General features: G+C 41.8%; 1 protein-coding gene across 1 annotated transcript; it reads left to right on the top strand.

Annotated features, from left to right (window-relative positions):
* Positions 1 to 274: 274 nt before the first annotated feature.
* LOC121395743 (histidine-rich glycoprotein-like) lies at positions 275 to 17,625 on the top strand. Its single transcript, XM_041570024.1, has 3 exons — positions 275 to 355; positions 3,105 to 3,138; positions 16,535 to 17,625. The coding sequence occupies exons 1-3, from the start codon at positions 275 to 277 to the stop codon at positions 17,623 to 17,625; spliced, it is 1,206 nt and encodes a 401-aa protein (XP_041425958.1).
* Positions 17,626 to 19,196: the final 1,571 nt, after the last annotated feature.

Here is a 19,196-nt window from a genome sequence, read left to right as displayed (position 1 = left end):
CCCAGAGTCCTCAAAGCAAGTGCTTATTTTTGAATTCCAGGCTTGGAGGCAAGTTTTACAGATGTACTGCTAAACAGAGCCTCAATCTAGGTTGACAATCCACATGGGGTGCTAAATTGCCAATCACAGCACTTATTTGGCACCCCAAGAACATTTTTCATGCTAGTGTTGCTCCCCAACTCCTTTTACTTCTGAATTTTGCTCATGGGTTCAACAGGGTTGGGGATCCCTGAAGTAGGGCATTACAGCCCCATGTTCCATCACAGTCATCATCATGATCATTGATATTGAAGAAATCGCAACCTGTTACCCCCACCCTTGCGAGAAACTTGTACCACAGCATGATCTTGTAGACGTAAGAAGTAAAGGACTACACAGTCCCATCATCAGGTGTAAAACCGTGAAACATAAGGTCAAGGAACATCCTTGGTGAAAGCCACAACTTACAGTATATATCAGTATCTGTATCTGCATCATATTCTAAATATTTACATTGATTGAGCAGATTGTTACAGGAACTGACATATCTCCATTTGGGGGCTCAAATCCCCCCATCTTTTCTGCAGAAAAATGTTGTTCCCATCTTAATTTTTAGTGCAAAGCAGCAGAGGTTCTGATCCTATCGCTGAATATATTTATTCTACAGATCAATACAGACTTCAGTGATAATGAAGGAAAGAAATAAACTAAGAGAAATCATTGATGTATAAAAGAGAAGGAAAGATGATGAGCAATCACAATGTAGAAGTCACTTGTAAGGCAACACTCAGTGTTTGAAGAGCAATCAATAAACATATCAATAAATTAGATTTCCGTGCTGAATGAGGGGTCCCAGTTTGGAGGCTTATTATAGGAAGAAGGTCATTGATCCATTACCCTTATATTAAGGACACCATGGATGATGAAGAATGGAGAGGTGCTCCAAAGGTACCTATTGGTCTAATGACTAGTTGATTTGAAAAGTAAAGTGCCACCAAAAGGAATTCTAATTTTTATATAACAGGTGTCACTCAAGGAACATGGGAAAGTCTTATTTTACTTGTGGGCCAGCTCTCCTGTAATTGGGTCATTGCTTGTTTTTTTTACACCATCTGACCTGACATTGTTCCTAGAAACCCCCAATGTGTGTAGCGTCTAACCCCACTCCAAAAATAACAGGGCTCATCAATGAACAAAGACATTGTAGAAATATCTAATCCAACAGGTAAATGTATAGGAAAGATTGTTCCACAGACATGATAAATAGCTTAAATATATGTTTCCTGTCCATGAAGCTCTGGTTGCTCAATACAAATCAAGTGTCTGCTCAGTTCTGTAGTAACATTTGGAGTTAGATGGCCCATATAGGCATTATGGATAAGGTCTTAGTGGTTGGTGTAACTTGGTAATGGTTTGGTCCAGCCCAGTAGCCTAAAGAAACCAAAAAGCAGTTTGATTTCACTAATCTAGTGTAGTATTTTACCGTCAACCTCGTCATCCTTGACTTGACTGACTTAACTGGAATAGGTTTTAATGGAGCATGTAATGTGTAACAGTCGGGGCAATGAGTGACTCCAGCAAAGGGTCTACTGAATGGTGAGGTTCATATGTAGTTCAGCAAGACTTGATCCCTATACTTCTGCCCAAAGTCAGTCTCCTCTTCTAATGTACTGACTGCTTCTATTCTAGAATAAGGTTGGCTAGATGTTTACAATAGCTACAGATCTAGAAAACCCAAGCTCTCTACTAACCCAAATCAACTCCCTGAAGAAAAGACAACAGGCAGCCTATTGACATGATAATATTAATAAGGAACATGGACTCTTGTCCACAAACATCGCTTCCTACATGGACCTTGTTAAAATATTCATATTCCTCTTGGCGTGAGCTCCTGCTTTAATCGCCCAGGAGTTGATTCACGTCAGGGGATTCTCCCAGCGGGACGGCATCTTGTTACAATACAGACAAACACGTTGGCTTCTGCTGCATCAATCACTAATACGGAACATGGAGCTTCCCATTAAATCACATTATGTTGCAACGACTCCAGGCTCATTATTATGCACAATGATTTCAGATGCTGTTTATATTACACCGGGGTTTGGGGTATACCCAGGAGACCACCATAACCACAACCATAGAAAGCTCCTCACATGTTAACTTATGTCTCTTACTCCCCCATTTATCTTCCCCAATCCCTTGTTCTCTTCTGTTGTTTCTGTTCTTCCACCTCTGCTCTTCCTTCTGTATTTGTCTCCTTTTCACAATGTTCTCCACTTCATCAAAGTCATTCTTCTCTTCTGCCCTTCTAACTTTCTGTCACATCTGTCTTCCATATATTCCCCCTCTTCATCCCCTCCCTTCCTCCTCATTCCTTCTCCCTTTTCTCATTTATGTTCTTTTTTTCTATTTCACTTATTTCCTTTCTCATTTTCATCCCCTTTCACTTTTCTTCTTCTCTCCAATTTCCTCTCCTTCCTTGTTCTTTCATTTTCTCTTCCCCTTCTGATTTCCTATCAACCTTTTTGCTCTCTTTTCACCGCTATCTTTTCTCCTTTTCTTCTCTCCTTTCATGTTCCATTCTCCTGCATTTCTCTGTTCCCCAACTTTAATATTTCTTTCTTCATGTTCTTTTGTCTTTTTCTGCTCTTTCTTCCTCTTTCTACTCTTTTCCTCTCTTATCTACTCCTTAAACTTTCTCTATTCCTCTTCTTTTCCCTTCTTCTCTTCCACTGCTTTCCATTTCAGCTCCACGTTCCCTCTCTCAACTCTCCCTCAACCCACTCCTATGCCACTTCTCTCCCCTCTCATCTTCCCCATTTCATTTTTGTTTCTGATCTCTCCTTCTCTTCCCTTTACTTTTATACTCCCAACCCATCACTGTCTTATTCTCTATTTTATCTATTCTTCTATATTGCTCTCCCTCTCTTTCTCTTTGCCCCCCTCGTCTCTTGTCTGTTTTGCCCTTTGCTTATATTTATATTTAAATAAGTTGGGTCTCCCCTTTTCTTTGTAGTGAGACTTTACACCTTTATCATTCTGTTTGTTACTGTATCTTATTGTGACCCTTCCTTCTACCAATTATCTTCACATTTTCATTAATCTTTGCTTCTTTTGTTTTTCAGGAGTCTGTGGAACTGGAGTTATGGTCAGTACATAGTAAGTGATACCTGTGCTGATTTAAAGACTAGATTGTAAGCCTATACCCATAGGTGTATTCCTGGGTCCCACTAGGTCCCACTCTCCCACAGGTGGGTGCCACAGAAGGAGTGTAACACACTGTTTAAAGTGCAGAAAGGTTGTGGATATAGTCACACTTGCTTTTGATATTTCCCCTTTAATCTCATTAACCCCCGTGTGTAATTTCCCCCTTGTTTTGCTGGAGTCAGTCAGTAACACCCCCCATATGAGACAACTCACCTGTTCCAGGTATAAATAAGAAGGGCGGTTACTAATTACTCGGCGAGACCTATTTGTGCCGTTATTTGTACCTGATGAGCCGAATCTCATTTTTACTTTGTGTCATTATTATTTTTATTATTTTGTTATGGAGGAAGCGGCCGCCAGATCCAGCGGAATTAGTGTGACTAATAGAAGCAAATAACATCATAAAATCATTTGCAGGGATTGAATAAATATTGTCTGAGACGGTATTTGCAATTAATGAGCATATTGTTATTATTTGTATAATTAGGGACATAAAGACGTGTAACAGAACGTGTGTGTCGGGTCAGAACCCCCCGTCACTGAGAATGAGCCTCCCAGGGGTTCAGTTCCTGCAGATCAGTGAGCTGAATAAATAGGCAGAATGTTATAATCAGCAAAAGGTTAACGATACTAATTAACTTCTCAGTGCTGTTTTTTTTGTTCTTTCCCTTTTTTACAGCTTATTTTCTCTCGACAAACATCTCGTTTAATGTCAGTTAATTAGGAAGCGCAATATACTGAACATACAGATCCACCTAAGACTAATTGTACTTGTGACTATGGGAACTTAAAGAACCCGTCACTGAGTAAACTCAACTGGACTATGAACCCCCAGATAAGAGTTACCCCAAACTTAATGTTGTAATTATTATTAGTATTTACTTATTTACAGCCAATTTATTCTACAGCACTGTACAGATATTAGACATCATTCCTATCAGTCCCTGCCCCAGTGAGCTTACAATCTAAGGTCCCTATCACATTCCCATCAGTCCCTGCCCCAGTGAGCTTACAATCTAAGGTCCCTATCACATTCCCATTGGTATTTGCCCCAGTGAGCTTACAATCTAAGGTCCCTATCACATTCCCATTGGTCTTTGCTCCAGTGATCTTACAATCTAAGGTCCCTGTCACATTCCCATCAGTCTTTGCCCCAGTGAGCTTACAATCTAAGGTCCCTATCACATTCCCATCAGTCCCTGCCCCAGTGAGCTTACAATCTAAGGTCCCTATCACATTTCCATTGGTATTTGCCCCAGTGAGCTTACAATCTAAGGTCCCTATCACATTCCCATTGGTATTTGCTCCAGTGAGCTTACAATCTAAGGTCCCTATCACATTCCCATTGGTCTTTGCTCCAGTGAGCTTACAATCTAAGGTCCCTGTCACATTCCCATCAGTCTTTGCCCCAGTAAACAATCTAAGGTCCCTATCAAATTCTAATCAGTCTCTGCCCCCCAGTGATTTTACAATCTAAACTCCCAATAACATTCCCATCAGTCCCTGTCCCAGTGAGCTTACAATCTTAGGTCCCTATCACATTCCCATCAATCCCTGTCCCAGTGAGCTTACAATATAAGGTTCCTGTCACATTCTCATCAGTCCCTACCCCAGTGAGCTTACAATCTAAGGTCCCTGTCACATTCCCATCAGTTCCCTGCCCCATTAAGCTTACAATCTAAGGTCCCTATCACATTCCAATCAGTCCCTGCCCCATTGAGCCTACAATCTAAGGTCCCTATCACATTCTCATCAGTCCCTGCCCCAGTGAGTTTACAATCTAAGGTCCCTATCACATTCCCATCAGCCCTGCCCCATTGAGCTTACAATCTAAGGCCCCTATCACATTCCAATCAGTCCCTGCCCCATTGAGCCTACAATCTGAGGTCCCTATCACATTCCCATCAGTCCCTGCCCCAGTGATTTTACAATCTAAGGTCCCTATCACATTCCCATCAGTCCCTGTCCCAGTGAGCTTACAATCTAAGGTCCCTATCACATTCCCATCAGCCCTGCCCCATTGAGCTTACAATCTAAGGTCTCTATCACATTCCCATAAGTCCCTGTCCCAGTGAGCTTACAATCTAAGGTCCCTGTCACATTCCCGTCAGTCACTGCCCCACTGAGCTTACAATCTAAGGTCCCTATCACATTCCCATCAGATTGTAAGCTCATTTCCAGCTTCTCTTCTTTTAGACCTTGGGCAAATAACTTGGGGTTGTCATTAGGTAAGACTTTATTTTAAATTCTCAGGGAACTGCTGGAAGGACTAGCAGATCTGTCAGTCTGTCTGTTGTACAGGCCCAGCTAGATCCTCTCAGGCAGTGGCCCCACCCCTCTGACACCCTACAGAACAGACAGCACCCTCTGCAGGGAGACATATTGGGCAGATCTGGGTGCTCCTGTTCAGGCAGGTGAGGAGCGGATTTCATTTTGTGGACCAATTAAACATCAGCATCGCTCTGTCACTCGGCAGCTTTTAATTACAATACAGAAGCCTTGAATTAAATCCAATTAACACAGAACAAAAGCAGAACAAAAGCAGAACAATCTCCACTTGGCACCCGACACCTGATACAGAAAAGAGCAAATAAAACAGAACATTTCGATCTCCTTCCATCTCGACTTGTTCACAGGCCTCTGATCTGTCTTAAAGTGACAGTAGCGCTTTGGGGGCACATTAGAATCCTGGTAATTTATACAAATCTGCTTCCAAACCTACAGTCATGTCTCTGCCAGGGAGACCTCATCAAATATTTCTAATTATTAAATGTATAATAAGGCCCCTCCCCCACACTCCCCAATCCAACCCCACTGACCTGTATTTGATCAAAGACAGAGTAGTGAGGGGGGAGGGGTTAAAGGTCACATGATTTCATTAGTCATTAAATTCCTCTTGTCAATCATTATAAAAAGCCCCACCCAGTAATGCCCATGGGAGGAGAGCAGGTGCCTATCAGCAGTGGCCCAAGGCCATTGGCACCAGGTGTCCAACCACGTGGGGGTAACATCACTATATATATATTTATATATAATTACGTAACAAAGATCTGGAAAATCGTAGCAACCAATCAGCAAGTTGAAGGTTCCGATCATGTATCTGAAATTAAAGACCACCAATTAGCTGCTTTAGATTAAAAGGCCTCATGAAAATCTTATGACTCAAATTAAAGGGGAGGTTGACCTTCAAGTTAACTTTTAGTATGTTATAGAATGGCCAGTTGCCAGTAACTTTTCAATTGGTCTTAATTTTTTCTTTTTTGAATGATTTCACTTCTTCTTCTGACTCTTTCCAGCTTTCAAATGGGGGTCACGGACCCCATCTAAAAAACAAATGCTCTGTAAGTCTACAAATGTATTGTTATTGTTACTTTTTATTCCTCATCTTTCTATTCAGTCCTCTCCTTGGTTGCTATGGTAAATTGGACCCTAGCAACCAGATTGCTGAACTTGCAAACTGGAGAGCTGCTGAATAAAAAGCTAAATAAGTCAAAAACCACAAATAACAAAAAGTAAAAACCAATTACAAATTGTCTCAGAATATCCCTCTCTACATCATACTAACAGTTAATTTAAAGGTGACCAACCCCTTTAATATCTATGGGTTACACATATGTAACATGTACAACTAATGGCACATGGTATAGTCTATGGTTTAATATGATACATCTGTACAATTTTCCTGCTTTTTAATAAGGTTTGAGTGACCCACAGAGTTGATTGGGGGTATTATCTGGGGTACAAAGGGGTACAAGAGCCTGGGGCAGTAAGACGCTCACATCTCAGGGGTTGGTACAATGGGCACGGAGTGAAATGACATTTGCTAATGAAAAGTGACAGTTTCCTATGATCTAAGAGAGCGGAAGAAGCAGCAAATGAAGTCTGTGTCCCCCTGGGGCATTTGGGGTTCAGGGAGGGATTCGGTCCATAGACATATGCAGATTGTGTTCCCTTCATGTCCTTATCTGTTATTCCAGCGAATGAGTGCGACGTCTGTGTGTTTCCAATTAATCATATATTGCTTTTCCTGGAACTGTTCCCTGGTCAGACCGGTAGAGAATTTCCCCAGAACTGTATCAATTCGACAGAATCACTGATTTCCCTGGGTTTCATTTCTGGAAAGAGAGGCAGATTAAAGGTACAGTTCTATTATACCGTATATTGACTCCCTTTTATAATCCCATTATTCATACAATGCTGTGGTTTCTCCCATCAGGAGGATTATCAGCAGCCCCTCTAAAATAGCACAGTGGGCACCCCCAAAGGACGGGCCAAGCCGAGACTTCCAGATAAAGGGTATATAACCCTGTCTTGTGAGACTATATGCAATATTTTTGCCAAAACAAGGTGGGATACCCCCCAATGCAAGGACTGTGAATTTAATAGTAAAATAATTATTCATATAGAAATATTTTTTCCCATAAGTGACATGACTTCACTTAATATCCAATAACATTCTGGATACTTTATTTAGTTTGTATTAAAGGGGTGGTTCAACTTTTAGTAGGTTATAGAATGGCCAGTTCTAAGCAACTTTTCAATCGGTCTTCATTTTTAATTTTGTATAGTATCGTATAGTTTTTTTTAATCATTTGCCTTTTTCTTCTGCTTTCAAATGAGGGTCACTGACCCCATGTAAAAAACAAATGCTCTGTAAGGCTACAAATGTATTGTTATTGCTACTTTTTATTCCTCATCTTTCTATTCAGGCCTCTCCTATTCATATTCCAGTCTCTTATACAAACGAATGCATGGTTGCTAGGGGAATTAGGACCCTAACAACCCGATTGCTGAAATTGTAAACCGGAGAGCTGTTAAATAAGTCAAAAACCACAAATAATGAGAAATGAAAACCAATTACAGAATATCCCTCTCTACATCATACTAACAGTTAATTCAATGGTGAACACCCCTTTAATAGGATGATAGCACTATAAATAAATATATTGCCTTGTTGGGTACAAAGCTTCCAATGATGTCTGTATCAATGCCATATAATGTCTTCTCTCCAAACATATCTGTTCCGGCTATAAAGCAGCCATAGATTTTCAGCTTTAGGATCAGAATTCATTGATTGAAAAAAGATTCTCTTTGATGAACCTGTCCGGCCTCTTCAAAAGAAAAGAACCCAGGGGGCTGTGTGTTGGGGCCAAGAATGAGAATTCCCACTTCTTGTCCGGATTTCTCCAGCATTTACCTTCAGCTGATTGAAGTCCCAAGGCACCCAATTGGCACCTTCACTGGCACCAGGGATTATGGGCACCTCTTTAGAAACCCGAGGAACAGGACTGAACTTGGGCACTTTGGGATGAAATCAAATTCTGTATTTACATAGTAACATAGTAACATAGTAAGTAAGGTTGAAAAAAGACACATGTCCATCGAGTTCAACCTTTTTTTTTTTTTCTTTTTTTTTATTAACTACCTATCTGCCAGTTGATCCAGACGAAGGCAAAAAACCCATCTGAAGTCTCTCCAATTTGCCTCAGAGGGGGAAAAATTCCTTCCTGACTCCAAAATGACAATCGGACTAGTCCCTGGATCAACTTGGACTATGAGCTATTTCCCATATCCCTGTATTCCCTTACTTGCTAAACACCATCCAACCCCTTCTTAAAGCTATCTAATGTATCAGCCTGTACAACTGATTCAGGGAGAGAATTCCACATCTTCACAACTCTCACTGTAACAAACCCCTTCCCAATATTTAGCTGGAACCTCTTTTCTTCTAATCGGAATGGGTGACCTTGTGTCAGCTGGAAAGACCTACTGGTAAATAAATCATTAGAGAGATTATTATATGATCCCCTTATATATTTATACATAGTTATCATATCTCCCCTTAAGCGCCTCTTCTCCAGAGTGAACATCCCCAATTTGGCCAGTCTTTCCTCATAGCTAAGATTTTCCCTTTACCAGCTTAGTTGCCCTTCTCTGTCCCCTCTCTAATACAATAATGTCCTGTTTGAGTGATGGAGACCAAAACTGTAGGGCATATTCTAGATGGGGCCTTATCAGTGCTCTATACAGTGGGACCCCCTCCTCCCGTGACTCTCTGCCCCATTTAATACAAGTCAAGAGCTTATTTGCCCTTGATGCTGCTGACTGACATTACTTGCTACAGACAAGTTTATTATCTACAAGGACTCCAAGCTCCGTCTCCATTATGGATTTGCCTAGTGCAGTCCCATTAAGGGTATAAGTGGATATTGTTACATCCCAGGTGCAGGACTTTACATTTATCAACATTGAATCTCATTTGCCACTTAGCTGCCCAGATTGCCAGTTAGTCAAGATCCTGTTGCAAGTGCCACATCCTGGATGGAATTAATTGGGCTGGATAATTTGGATATTTGCAAAGCATCAAATAAAACATTCTATCAATCCGGATGGAAAGTAAAAATCATTGGTTGATATGGGAGTGATTATTTAATGATATACAGTAGGAGAATGTTAATGTTTTACACTGTTTCCTTAACTTCCACTTATTTGTATTCATGTCTTGTAGAATTGGGTTCATTTCACAGATTTTTCATTCATTTCCAGAGAGGGAATTTGTTATTTTCCCAATGAGAATCTTGGTAATCATTGGGTCTGGACTGAAAAAAACATCACACGTCTTCAGTTTATCGCTTATCAATAGGTTCATGGAAAGGATTAGGTAGGGGGCGCTGTGGAGGCAGATGAGGGAAGGGCGAGTCTTTCAGGCAGGGACTGAATGACAGAACAGGAACAGGGTGATGAGGACGAGAATCAGTCTGGACCGGGTGAAGAGGGAGATGAGTCCGACTGTATAGGAAGATTAGGGCGAAGCGTCAGGACAGGAGCAGACTGAATAAGAGCAGGATGGAGCAGGTATAGAACGGGAACAGACTACTTGGGACAGGACGGGTGTAGATCGAAACAGGATGGTGCGGGCTTAGATCGGGACAGGACAGATCGGACGTAGATCGGAACAGGCTGGATAGGACAGAACAGGACAGAGCGGGCGTAGAGTAGATCAGACTAGAGAGCAGGAGGACTGTATAGCAGGAAAGGGAAACATAAGGGTTAGTCTAGGCAGACGAGATTCAGACAGGCAAAGGAAAGATAGAACAAGGTAAGGTCAAGGTCAGGAAAGGAGCAAGGAACAAAGCAAGATTCAGAATAGCGGGGAATAGGAAGTCAGGCAGTGCAAGGTCAATGCAAGGTTAAAACCAGGCAAGATAAAGGTGAAAGCAGTAATGGAACCGGAGTAGGAACAGGCAAGGCAAGGTTTAAAGCAGGACTGGAGCAGAACCAAGAGGGGAAGATAAGGCAGGTCAAGGGCAGTTAAGGAAAAGGCAGAATAAGGTTAAGGCAAGACAGGATCAGAACAAGGCAAGGTAACAAGACAAGGTTCAAGGTAAGGCAGGAACTTTTAGCTAGGGGCAATGCCACAGTGCTAGTATAGGTTAATGCTCAGGCAAGGAGTTTGGGGAGGGCTGACCTCAAACCACCAATTAGGCTACTTCTGGGATAAGGTTGTAAATCCCAGGTAATAGATAGTGAGCAACTCTGCAGGCTGCTCACCTGGCCCAATGGTTAAGGCACAGAGCCAGAAACCCAAAGGTCCCTGGCTTGAATCAAAGCAGAGCCTGACAGTTCATTTCCTAAGTAGAACAATGGCAAATGGGATGTTCCTGGTCCAATGGTTTTGACTTTGTTACTTTCTGGTTTTATTCAGTGGTATCATTATTCTGTCCTGGTATCCAGCATGGCTCCATCTCTAGTTGCTTCTCTATGGGACACATTGCAGAAGTCTCTTTGAGGTTCAGTTTATAATCACCAAGACACCCCATAAATAACTCCTGGTGCAAGGGTTCTCCCCATGGCAGTGCTGCTATACTACACATAACATTTACCTTCTGTGTTTAAACCCATTTTACATAGCACAAGTTGCAGGAGATGCAGTGGTAGAACAACTGGCTGAACTACAATAAATTCTTTACAGCTTCCAGCTTGTGGGAGATGTCGGTATAGAGGGAACCCATATCCATGGTAACTAAAAGCCACCCAGAGTCCCATTGTCCGACAGTTACAATGTAGGAAGCAAATAATATCCATTGATCACATGTGATGGAGGCTCAGGTACAAGAGCCTGCGGGGAAAAGTCTATCAATTGCAGTAATTACTGAGCCACAATAGCACAAAGGGAAAGTAGTTTTTGTTTCTGCAGGAGGTCCGCAATTACTGGCTGCCCCCCGGCTGCTAACAGCCAAAAATTCAGCAGTTTGTATGAGGCTGCCAATCAGTTTAGCAACTTGCAGCATCATTATCCAACGGAAAGTAACAGCTCTTACACTTCAATTGGTACCACCAGCTGTTACTATTATACTCATTACCAACCTTTTTTGCAGCCTCAGTTATATTAGATCTACTGTATCATCTCATGGACACTTAAGGGTTTGTCACTGTGCCAAGGAAGGGTAATTATACCAGAGTGACCTAGCGCCCCCTAGAAAACCTGCTCTAACTCATATACAAGTGGAAGTGAGATGGGAGCAGAAGCCGGGAGCAGCTGGGAGCAGAAGCCGCGAGCAGCCGGGAGCAGAAGCCGGGAGCAGCAGGGAGCAGAAGCCCAAATGACTTCCCCCCCATGGTCACTTATCTGCTCCGTTCTGTAGAATTCTGAGGAAGATCTGGCAAAACGCCAGTGAGTCTTTATTATTGTGTGTCTTCATGTGAATTTTAGACCTTTTGGCGTCCGCTCATTACACACAACCACTCACACTGTAAAAGCACAACAATTGCAGGACTTATTGCAGATGCTGTACTTCTCATTATCTCTTGCTGACGTGGGAAGGATGAGGCCTAATTAGACCTATTGGGAGAGATTAGCCCCCCCGGGCCACGACTCGCCAAGAAACTTACATTGCTTCCACGATGTTTGAGTAGGACGAAATGAACCATTTACTGTGCTTCATGCAATGATGGGGCAATTCACTTTAATAGGTCAGAGACAGTTACGGATAATTAGAAGTCAAATAATTCAAAAGCTATAAAAAAATGAGGACCAATTGAAAAGTTGCTTAGAATAGGTCAATTGTGGAACATATTAAAACTAAACTTAAAGGTTAATACTGTTTCCCACAGGACAATTATTCATTGCTTCTATGGCCTTTAAATTGTAGCAAAACTGACACTTTCCTAATGCCAAACTGCATGTTTTGGAGAAATATCACGAGTTGTTTATGAGAAAGTAATTATTTTAATATTATGGATTATTCTGCTTCTGTAATTTGGATCTTCATACCTTAAATCTACTAGAAAATCATGTAAACATTAAATAAACACAATGGGCTGGTTTTGTTTCCAGTACGGATTAGTTATTCGGATCAAGTACAAGCTACTGTTTTATTATTACACAGAAAAAGGAAATCATTTTTTAAAAATTTTAATTATTTGGATAAAATGGAGTCTATGGGAGACGGGCAGCCTTTCCATAATTCTGAAATTTCTGGATATCGAGTTTCCGGATAAATGGTACTTTAGATCTACTGTATAACAGGTTTTTTTTGTAACTTAGTTTTTATTAGTTTTACATGAGTCATACTGAAAATATTACATTTTTCCATTTCTTTTGCTTCGTACAAACAATGGAAGCATCTAATTTTACGGACAAGTAAAAGTAATATACCCAAGTTGATACCTGTTATCTATTTAATATCCCTAGAATACCTAAGCACTTAATGAGCTGAGACAAAACTGGTCATTCTGTAACAATATCTTATAAACAGGTTGGTCATAAGGTATGGGTCACATTGAAATGCTAAGATAGTAAGATAGTAAACCTCTCAGGTTTGATTGACAGATGGGGGTCGGATTCCTTGTGGTGCACTAGCAGCCAAGCCTCTGAGTTCCCATATGTCCCAAATATTTGTATATTGGTCCACTTTGTTGGTTATCTGTGCAATACCTGCTTTGAAAATCCTGTTCACATTTATTCTGTTGACAATTTCGGTCAGGGTTGGTGATGTGTAGGTCTTCCAGTTGGATGATATTGGCCAACGGGTAGCTGTTAGGACCTGGTTGACTAAGGCTTGTCCACATTTGTGCAGCTTGGGTATAGGTTTGCCTAAAAGTAAAGTTATGGGGTCTATTGGTATTGGTCGCTGCAATAATTGACCTAAAATGTTTGCCACTTTAGTCCACAGTGGTTGGATTACTGGGCAGTCCCAGAAAGTGTGTAACATAGAACCTCAAGCTCCACAATTCCTCCAACACAGAGGTGAATGTTGTGGAAATTAATTTGTTCAATCTTTTGGGTGTATAGTACCAACAGGTCAGTATTTTGTAGATATGTTCCTTTTGTCTCACACAGGTGACCATGCACTTTGCATTATCCCATATCAAGGGCCAGTCATTGGCCTGTATCATTGTGGGAGGGCTTGGTCCCGACTGTCCATGTATTTTTGTCTGAGTTGGACCGAATCTAAAGGGGCAGTCAATATTTTGTAAAGTCTGGTGATGAGATCTCTCTGTTGTAGCCCCTGAGCTGCTAGAATTTCGAATGCCGTAGGAGGGTTTGTCTTGATGTTAGATCTATAACACTTTAATCTAATTATCAATGTATTATTACTATTATTAGACTGAAATTCATGAAAATTCCAGCACTAAAATCAACCCTGGAAACTCAGGACCCAAAGAACTAGTTTAGAATGAATTATTTAGTTATTCAGCAGGTGCATGTGAATATATTAAAGGGGGTCATGGAGATGCACCCTAAGAGGCAATGTCGGGTGCCACCCCATTAGGCAAGAATCACTGGAGACACAATGCTCTGTTGCATATGGTCATATCAATCAGCACCATGGACAGTGACTGGGCACAATACAACTTCATTATTATCAAAACTGGGGACAGCAGTGCAGCTGTTGCTGATCGAGGGTCCCAGTCTCACAACATTGGGATATTATCTGTATGAAGGGAATACCGAATGTCTATTTGCATTGTAAATCATTGCTTATTATGAGCAAGGGTGCGGGGAGTTGAAAGCAGTGTCTCAGGCTGTGATGGGAAGAAGTCAGTGTTCAATTTCCTTTCCCATCTTAGTCCCTTAATATTCCCAAGCTTTCTGATTGGCTGACCAACATCCCAATCCTATACTGGGAGAAATATGCAGAAGCCCAAAGTTCCCTTCAGAAATTGCTGCCAAAACTTTGTCTAAAGCCTTTTACGTGGTTTCCGGATTGAAAGTGTTGTTTCCCCCGGCTCAGCTATAGACTCATTGCTCTCTGCTATACAAAAATACAGATTTAATCAAAGTTAGGCTGCTCCTCTATTCTATAAAGTAACTCATGCCCAGCAGCACAAGATTTATTAGTCAGGGGATATCTAGGGATGAGTATATTGAGCTTTTGGTAAAGTAAGGTAAGAATAATGGAATTATTCAATTTGTGTGTTCATCAGTGTAACAGGGAAACCAATGGCCCATGATGTTAACCTGTTAATACTGTACCTAACACCTTCCCTTGCCCCCCATTTTCAGGTTGTGAATCCTTTGCCAATCCTTTTAAGAGATTGTAACACACTGGGGGGCTATGGGAGAGATATGAATGGATGTGGCTATACTGAAACAGCAAAGCAAGTGGAGAGGGAGAGTGAGTCGGAGATTGGAAGAGAAAGTGCAGTGGCCCTTTAAGGGCTGAGACTATAGTATTACACTTTGCTCAGGGATCGCCAAGTCTATAAGGAACAGTCTGATATGTGATCATATATAGAAGAATATGCATATCTACCTTTTGTTTTGGGGGAGTGGAGTCTGGAACATTTTAATTGCCCCTTTTTAAACACAACTCTCCATCATAGCCGACGTTACAATGGGCAGAGGTGCATAGACTGTTGCCCTGGGAACCTAACAAACCTCTTTGTACAAGGAATGTAATTAAAAGTCAAAATTCAGCTGAACCTGAGTGGTTACACTGCAGCCAGTCCCTGAAATGAATCTGGTCACATAAAAAACCTGAAATCCTCTCCCCAGAGCCCGTTACTTTAGGAACAAGATGAGCATCACATTGAGGCCGATCTCCCCAAGTAACTTTGGGGAAAAAAAATGTAAAATAATTATTATCTTCCTTACACCCCCTAAACAAACTCACTGCCATTCCCACCATATACAGGGGGGTAACATTATAACTGGGGCGCCCAACTTGTAGATCATTGTGATCATCAGTCCATTGCAGCCCAATCCCGTCCAGGAGCTTACAATCCATTCCAAATTGAAATTCAATGGCTTGATGAACTGCAGATTTGGGGGTCAGTGCAAGACAATGAAAAGGCAGATTATGGGCTACCAAACTCTAGAAGTAAACCCTACATGGGTGAAGCCTGGACATACCTGATTTATAAGAATTGACTGATCTAACATAACAGTGACCACCTCCATTACCCGGAAGTCTGTTATCCATAAAGATCCTAATTACAGAAAGTCCATCTCCCATAGACTCCATTATAATCAAATAATAAACATTTTAAAAACAATTTCCTTTTTCTGTGTAATAAAAAAACAGTAGCTTGTACTTGATCCCAACTAAGATATAATTAATCCTTATTGGAGGCAAAACCAGCCTATTTGCTTTATTTAATGATTTTCTAGTCGACTTAAGGTATCAAGATCCAAATTACAGAAAAATCCATTATCCAGAAAACCCCAGGTCACGAGCATTCTGGATAACAGGTCCCATACCTGTAACAAGATTGAAACAACTTATATTGTTAAAGTATTTGCAATTATTTCTTAGAGTGACAAGTCCCCTTTAATTGGACTAGATCCATTTAAGGAAACAGTCCCCTTATAAATGGCATAAAGAAAGCATTTAAGTTAATTAATGACATTCCATGATGTAACCACTAGGGGGCACTGAGTGAGAATTGGATACCTCAAGGGTAAACTTGAGGGAAGTTTTATGAACCCCCATACTACTCCAGGAGCCCCAAAAATAAGCTCACTAATCATCTGGCCCCCTGCTGAGCAGTGGGTGCTTCCAACAAGTAGAAGAGGGCCCAATTAAAAAAAATGACTTGTGCATGCATGGCCGTGGTTCTGATCTGCCCCAGCCATAGTACACCCTAACTATACCCATAATCTGCCACTGTGGATATGAGCCTCTGCACCATGGATATGAGTCTCTGCACCTTGGATATGAGTCTCTGTACCGTGTATATGAGTCTCTGTACCATGGATATGAGTCTCTGCACCATGGATATGAGTCTCTGCACCATGGATATGAGTCTCTGCACCATGGATATGAGTCTCTGTACCATGGATATGGGTCTCTGCACCATGGATATGAGTCTCTGCACCATGGATATGAGTCTCTATCGTGAGGATATGGGTCTCTGCACCGTGGATATGGGTCTCTGTACCATGAATATGAGTCTCTGTACCATGGATATAAGTCTCTGAACCATGGATTTGGGTCTCTGTACCATGAATATGAGTCTCTGTACCATGGATATAAGTCTCTGAACCATGGATTTGGGTCTCTGCACCGTGGATATGGGTCTTTGCACTGTGGATATGGGTCTCTGAACCATGGATATGGGTCTCTGCACTATGGATATGGGTCTCTGCACCATGGATATGAGTCTCTGTACCATGGATATGAGTCTCTGCACCTTGGATATGAGTCTCTGCATCATGGATATGAGTCTCTGCACCATGGATATGAGCCTCTGCACCATGGATATGAGTCTCTGTACCGTGTATATGAGTCTCTGTACCATGGATATGAGTCTCTGCACCATGGATATGAGCCTCTGCACCATGGATATGAGTCTCTGCACCTTGGATATGAGTCTCTGAACCATGGATTTGGGTCTCTGCACCGTGGATATGGGTCTTTGCACTGTGGATATTGGTCTCTGAACCATGGATATGGGTCTCTGCACTATGGATATGGGTCTCTGCACCATGGATATGAGTCTCTGTACCATGGATATGAGTCTCTGCACCTTGGATATGAGTCTCTGCATCATGGATATGAGTCTCTGCACCATGGATATGAGCCTCTGCACCATGGATATGAGTCTCTGTACCGTGTATATGAGTCTCTGTACCATGGATATGAGTCTCTGCACCATGGATATGAGCCTCTGCACCATGGATATGAGTCTCTGCACCTTGGATATGAGTCTCTGCACCATGGATATGAGTCTCTGTACCGTGTATATGAGTCTCTGCACCATGGATATGAGTCTCTGCACCATGGATATGAGCCTCTGCACCATGGATATGAGTCTCTGTACCGTGTATATGAGTCTCTGTACCATGGATATGAGTCTCTGCACCATGGATATGAGTCTCTGCACCATGGATATGAGTCTCTGCACCATGGATATGAGTCTCTGTACCATGGATATGGGTCTCTGCACCATGGATATGAGTCTCTGCACCATGGATATGAGTCTCTATCCTGAGGATATGGGTCTCTGCACCGTGGATATGGGTCTCTGTACCATGAATATGAGTCTCTGTACCATGGATATGAGTCTCTGTACCATGGATATGGGTCTCTGCACCATGGATATGGGTCTCTGCACCATGGATATGAGTCTCTGTACCATGGATATGAGTCTCTGTACCATGGATATGGGTCTCTGCACCATGGATATGAGTCTCTGTACCATGGATATGAGTCTCTGTACCATGGATATGGGTCTCTGCACCATGCATCACCCAAAAACTCCGGGGTATTGCACGAAACCCAGCACACATCAAAAAATCATTGGGACTTCTCCCTTTGACTTATATGCAACCTCTACAGGTCTGAGATGTCGGAATTTCAGATTCTGACTTTTCCATCCTCAGGGTTTATTAAATTCCGTAAAAAGTGTTGGATCAAAATCGTTACATGAGAGGAGACCATCCTTCTTGTATGTTCTGTAGCACAGTGTTGTGGGTTCTGTAGTAGCAGGAGGAATAGATTGGATATGGGGTGTGATAATGAAGTATTGGTGGGATACAAGCAGATAATAATAATAACAGCTCTCAGAGGTCAGGGAGGAACAAAAGGACATGAGAGTCTCTGATTACTGAGACAAGTTCATCATTATGGATCCTCAGCAGCCCCCAGGGTTATTGATTGAAGGAAATCATCAGTTGGATCATTGAAGGGTCTAACATTGAGCCATCAGACAGCTTGAGGCACTTCAGGCAACGAGTGGTTCCAAACCTTCCATTTGTAGCCCCTCCATAAGAATCTGACGGTGTGGAAATCAATGGGATAATCCATAGTCAATGCAATCAGAAATAATGATAATGATGAAGCTGCTGCAAACACTGCAGTTTATGTAGAAGGAAGAGGTTGAACAACTTTTGCAGCAATGCCATTTTCCAAGGATTTCAGCAGTTTTTTTTCCTCTGATGTTGGTTTTTCCCTGCACACTCCCCCTAGTGGCAGAATCTGTGTATAAATGGCAATATGTGCAAGTTAAACACATTATAGGAATTGATTCCAGCCAATCAATGGTCTCACATTATACTGAGGGCAGGAATCGATTAAGGACATAAATATTATTCATACTCTTGTCCTGCAGTAACGGGTCATTATTATTTAACGCTTGGAATTGCCGAACCATCCCATTCAGTGAAAGGGAACATGAGGCAGAGAAATAATGAGGGTCAGTAACAGATGAAATTTATCTACGTCCGACAGTGTTGTTTATAGAAATGTCCCAGTCGCGGCACTTCTAACCACTTATGGTGAAATGGAGAAATTAATGGCAACATTATTATATTTAACGAGCTGCTGAGTTCCATCAGAGGCAGCGGCGCTTCTTTCTGTCATTACAGAACGTCCCCTTCCCTGGATAAACAGCTTTCAGCCATCCCATAATAACAAGCCGCTGCTAATGGCTCCCAAAGTAACGGCACTCGGACTCCTCTCTGCTCCAGTGAAACATCCCAGCAATGTGATTGGGGCAGGTTAATAAATATTTGTGCCATTTCTTTCCCATATTTATGGATCAGGCAAATCTAATATTTATTC

This window comes from Xenopus laevis, chromosome 7L (genome assembly GCF_017654675.1).
Source record: "Xenopus laevis strain J_2021 chromosome 7L, Xenopus_laevis_v10.1, whole genome shotgun sequence".
In the NCBI taxonomy this organism is placed as follows: Eukaryota; Metazoa; Chordata; class Amphibia; order Anura; family Pipidae; genus Xenopus; species Xenopus laevis.
The sequence above is the reverse complement of the archived record's forward strand: the minus strand, read 5'-3'. Positions and strand labels throughout refer to the sequence as shown.

Coding starts and splice junctions, on each gene's coding strand:
- LOC121395743 (XM_041570024.1), top strand. CDS start 275: ATGATCATTGATATTGAAGAAATCGCAACCTGTTACCCCCACCCTTGC. Junction 356..3,104: donor CACAGCATGATCTTGTAGAC/GTAAGAAGTAAA, acceptor TTTGTTTTTCAG/GAGTCTGTGGAACTGGAGTT. Junction 3,139..16,534: donor GGAGTTATGGTCAGTACATA/GTAAGTGATACC, acceptor CTCTATCGTGAG/GATATGGGTCTCTGCACCGT.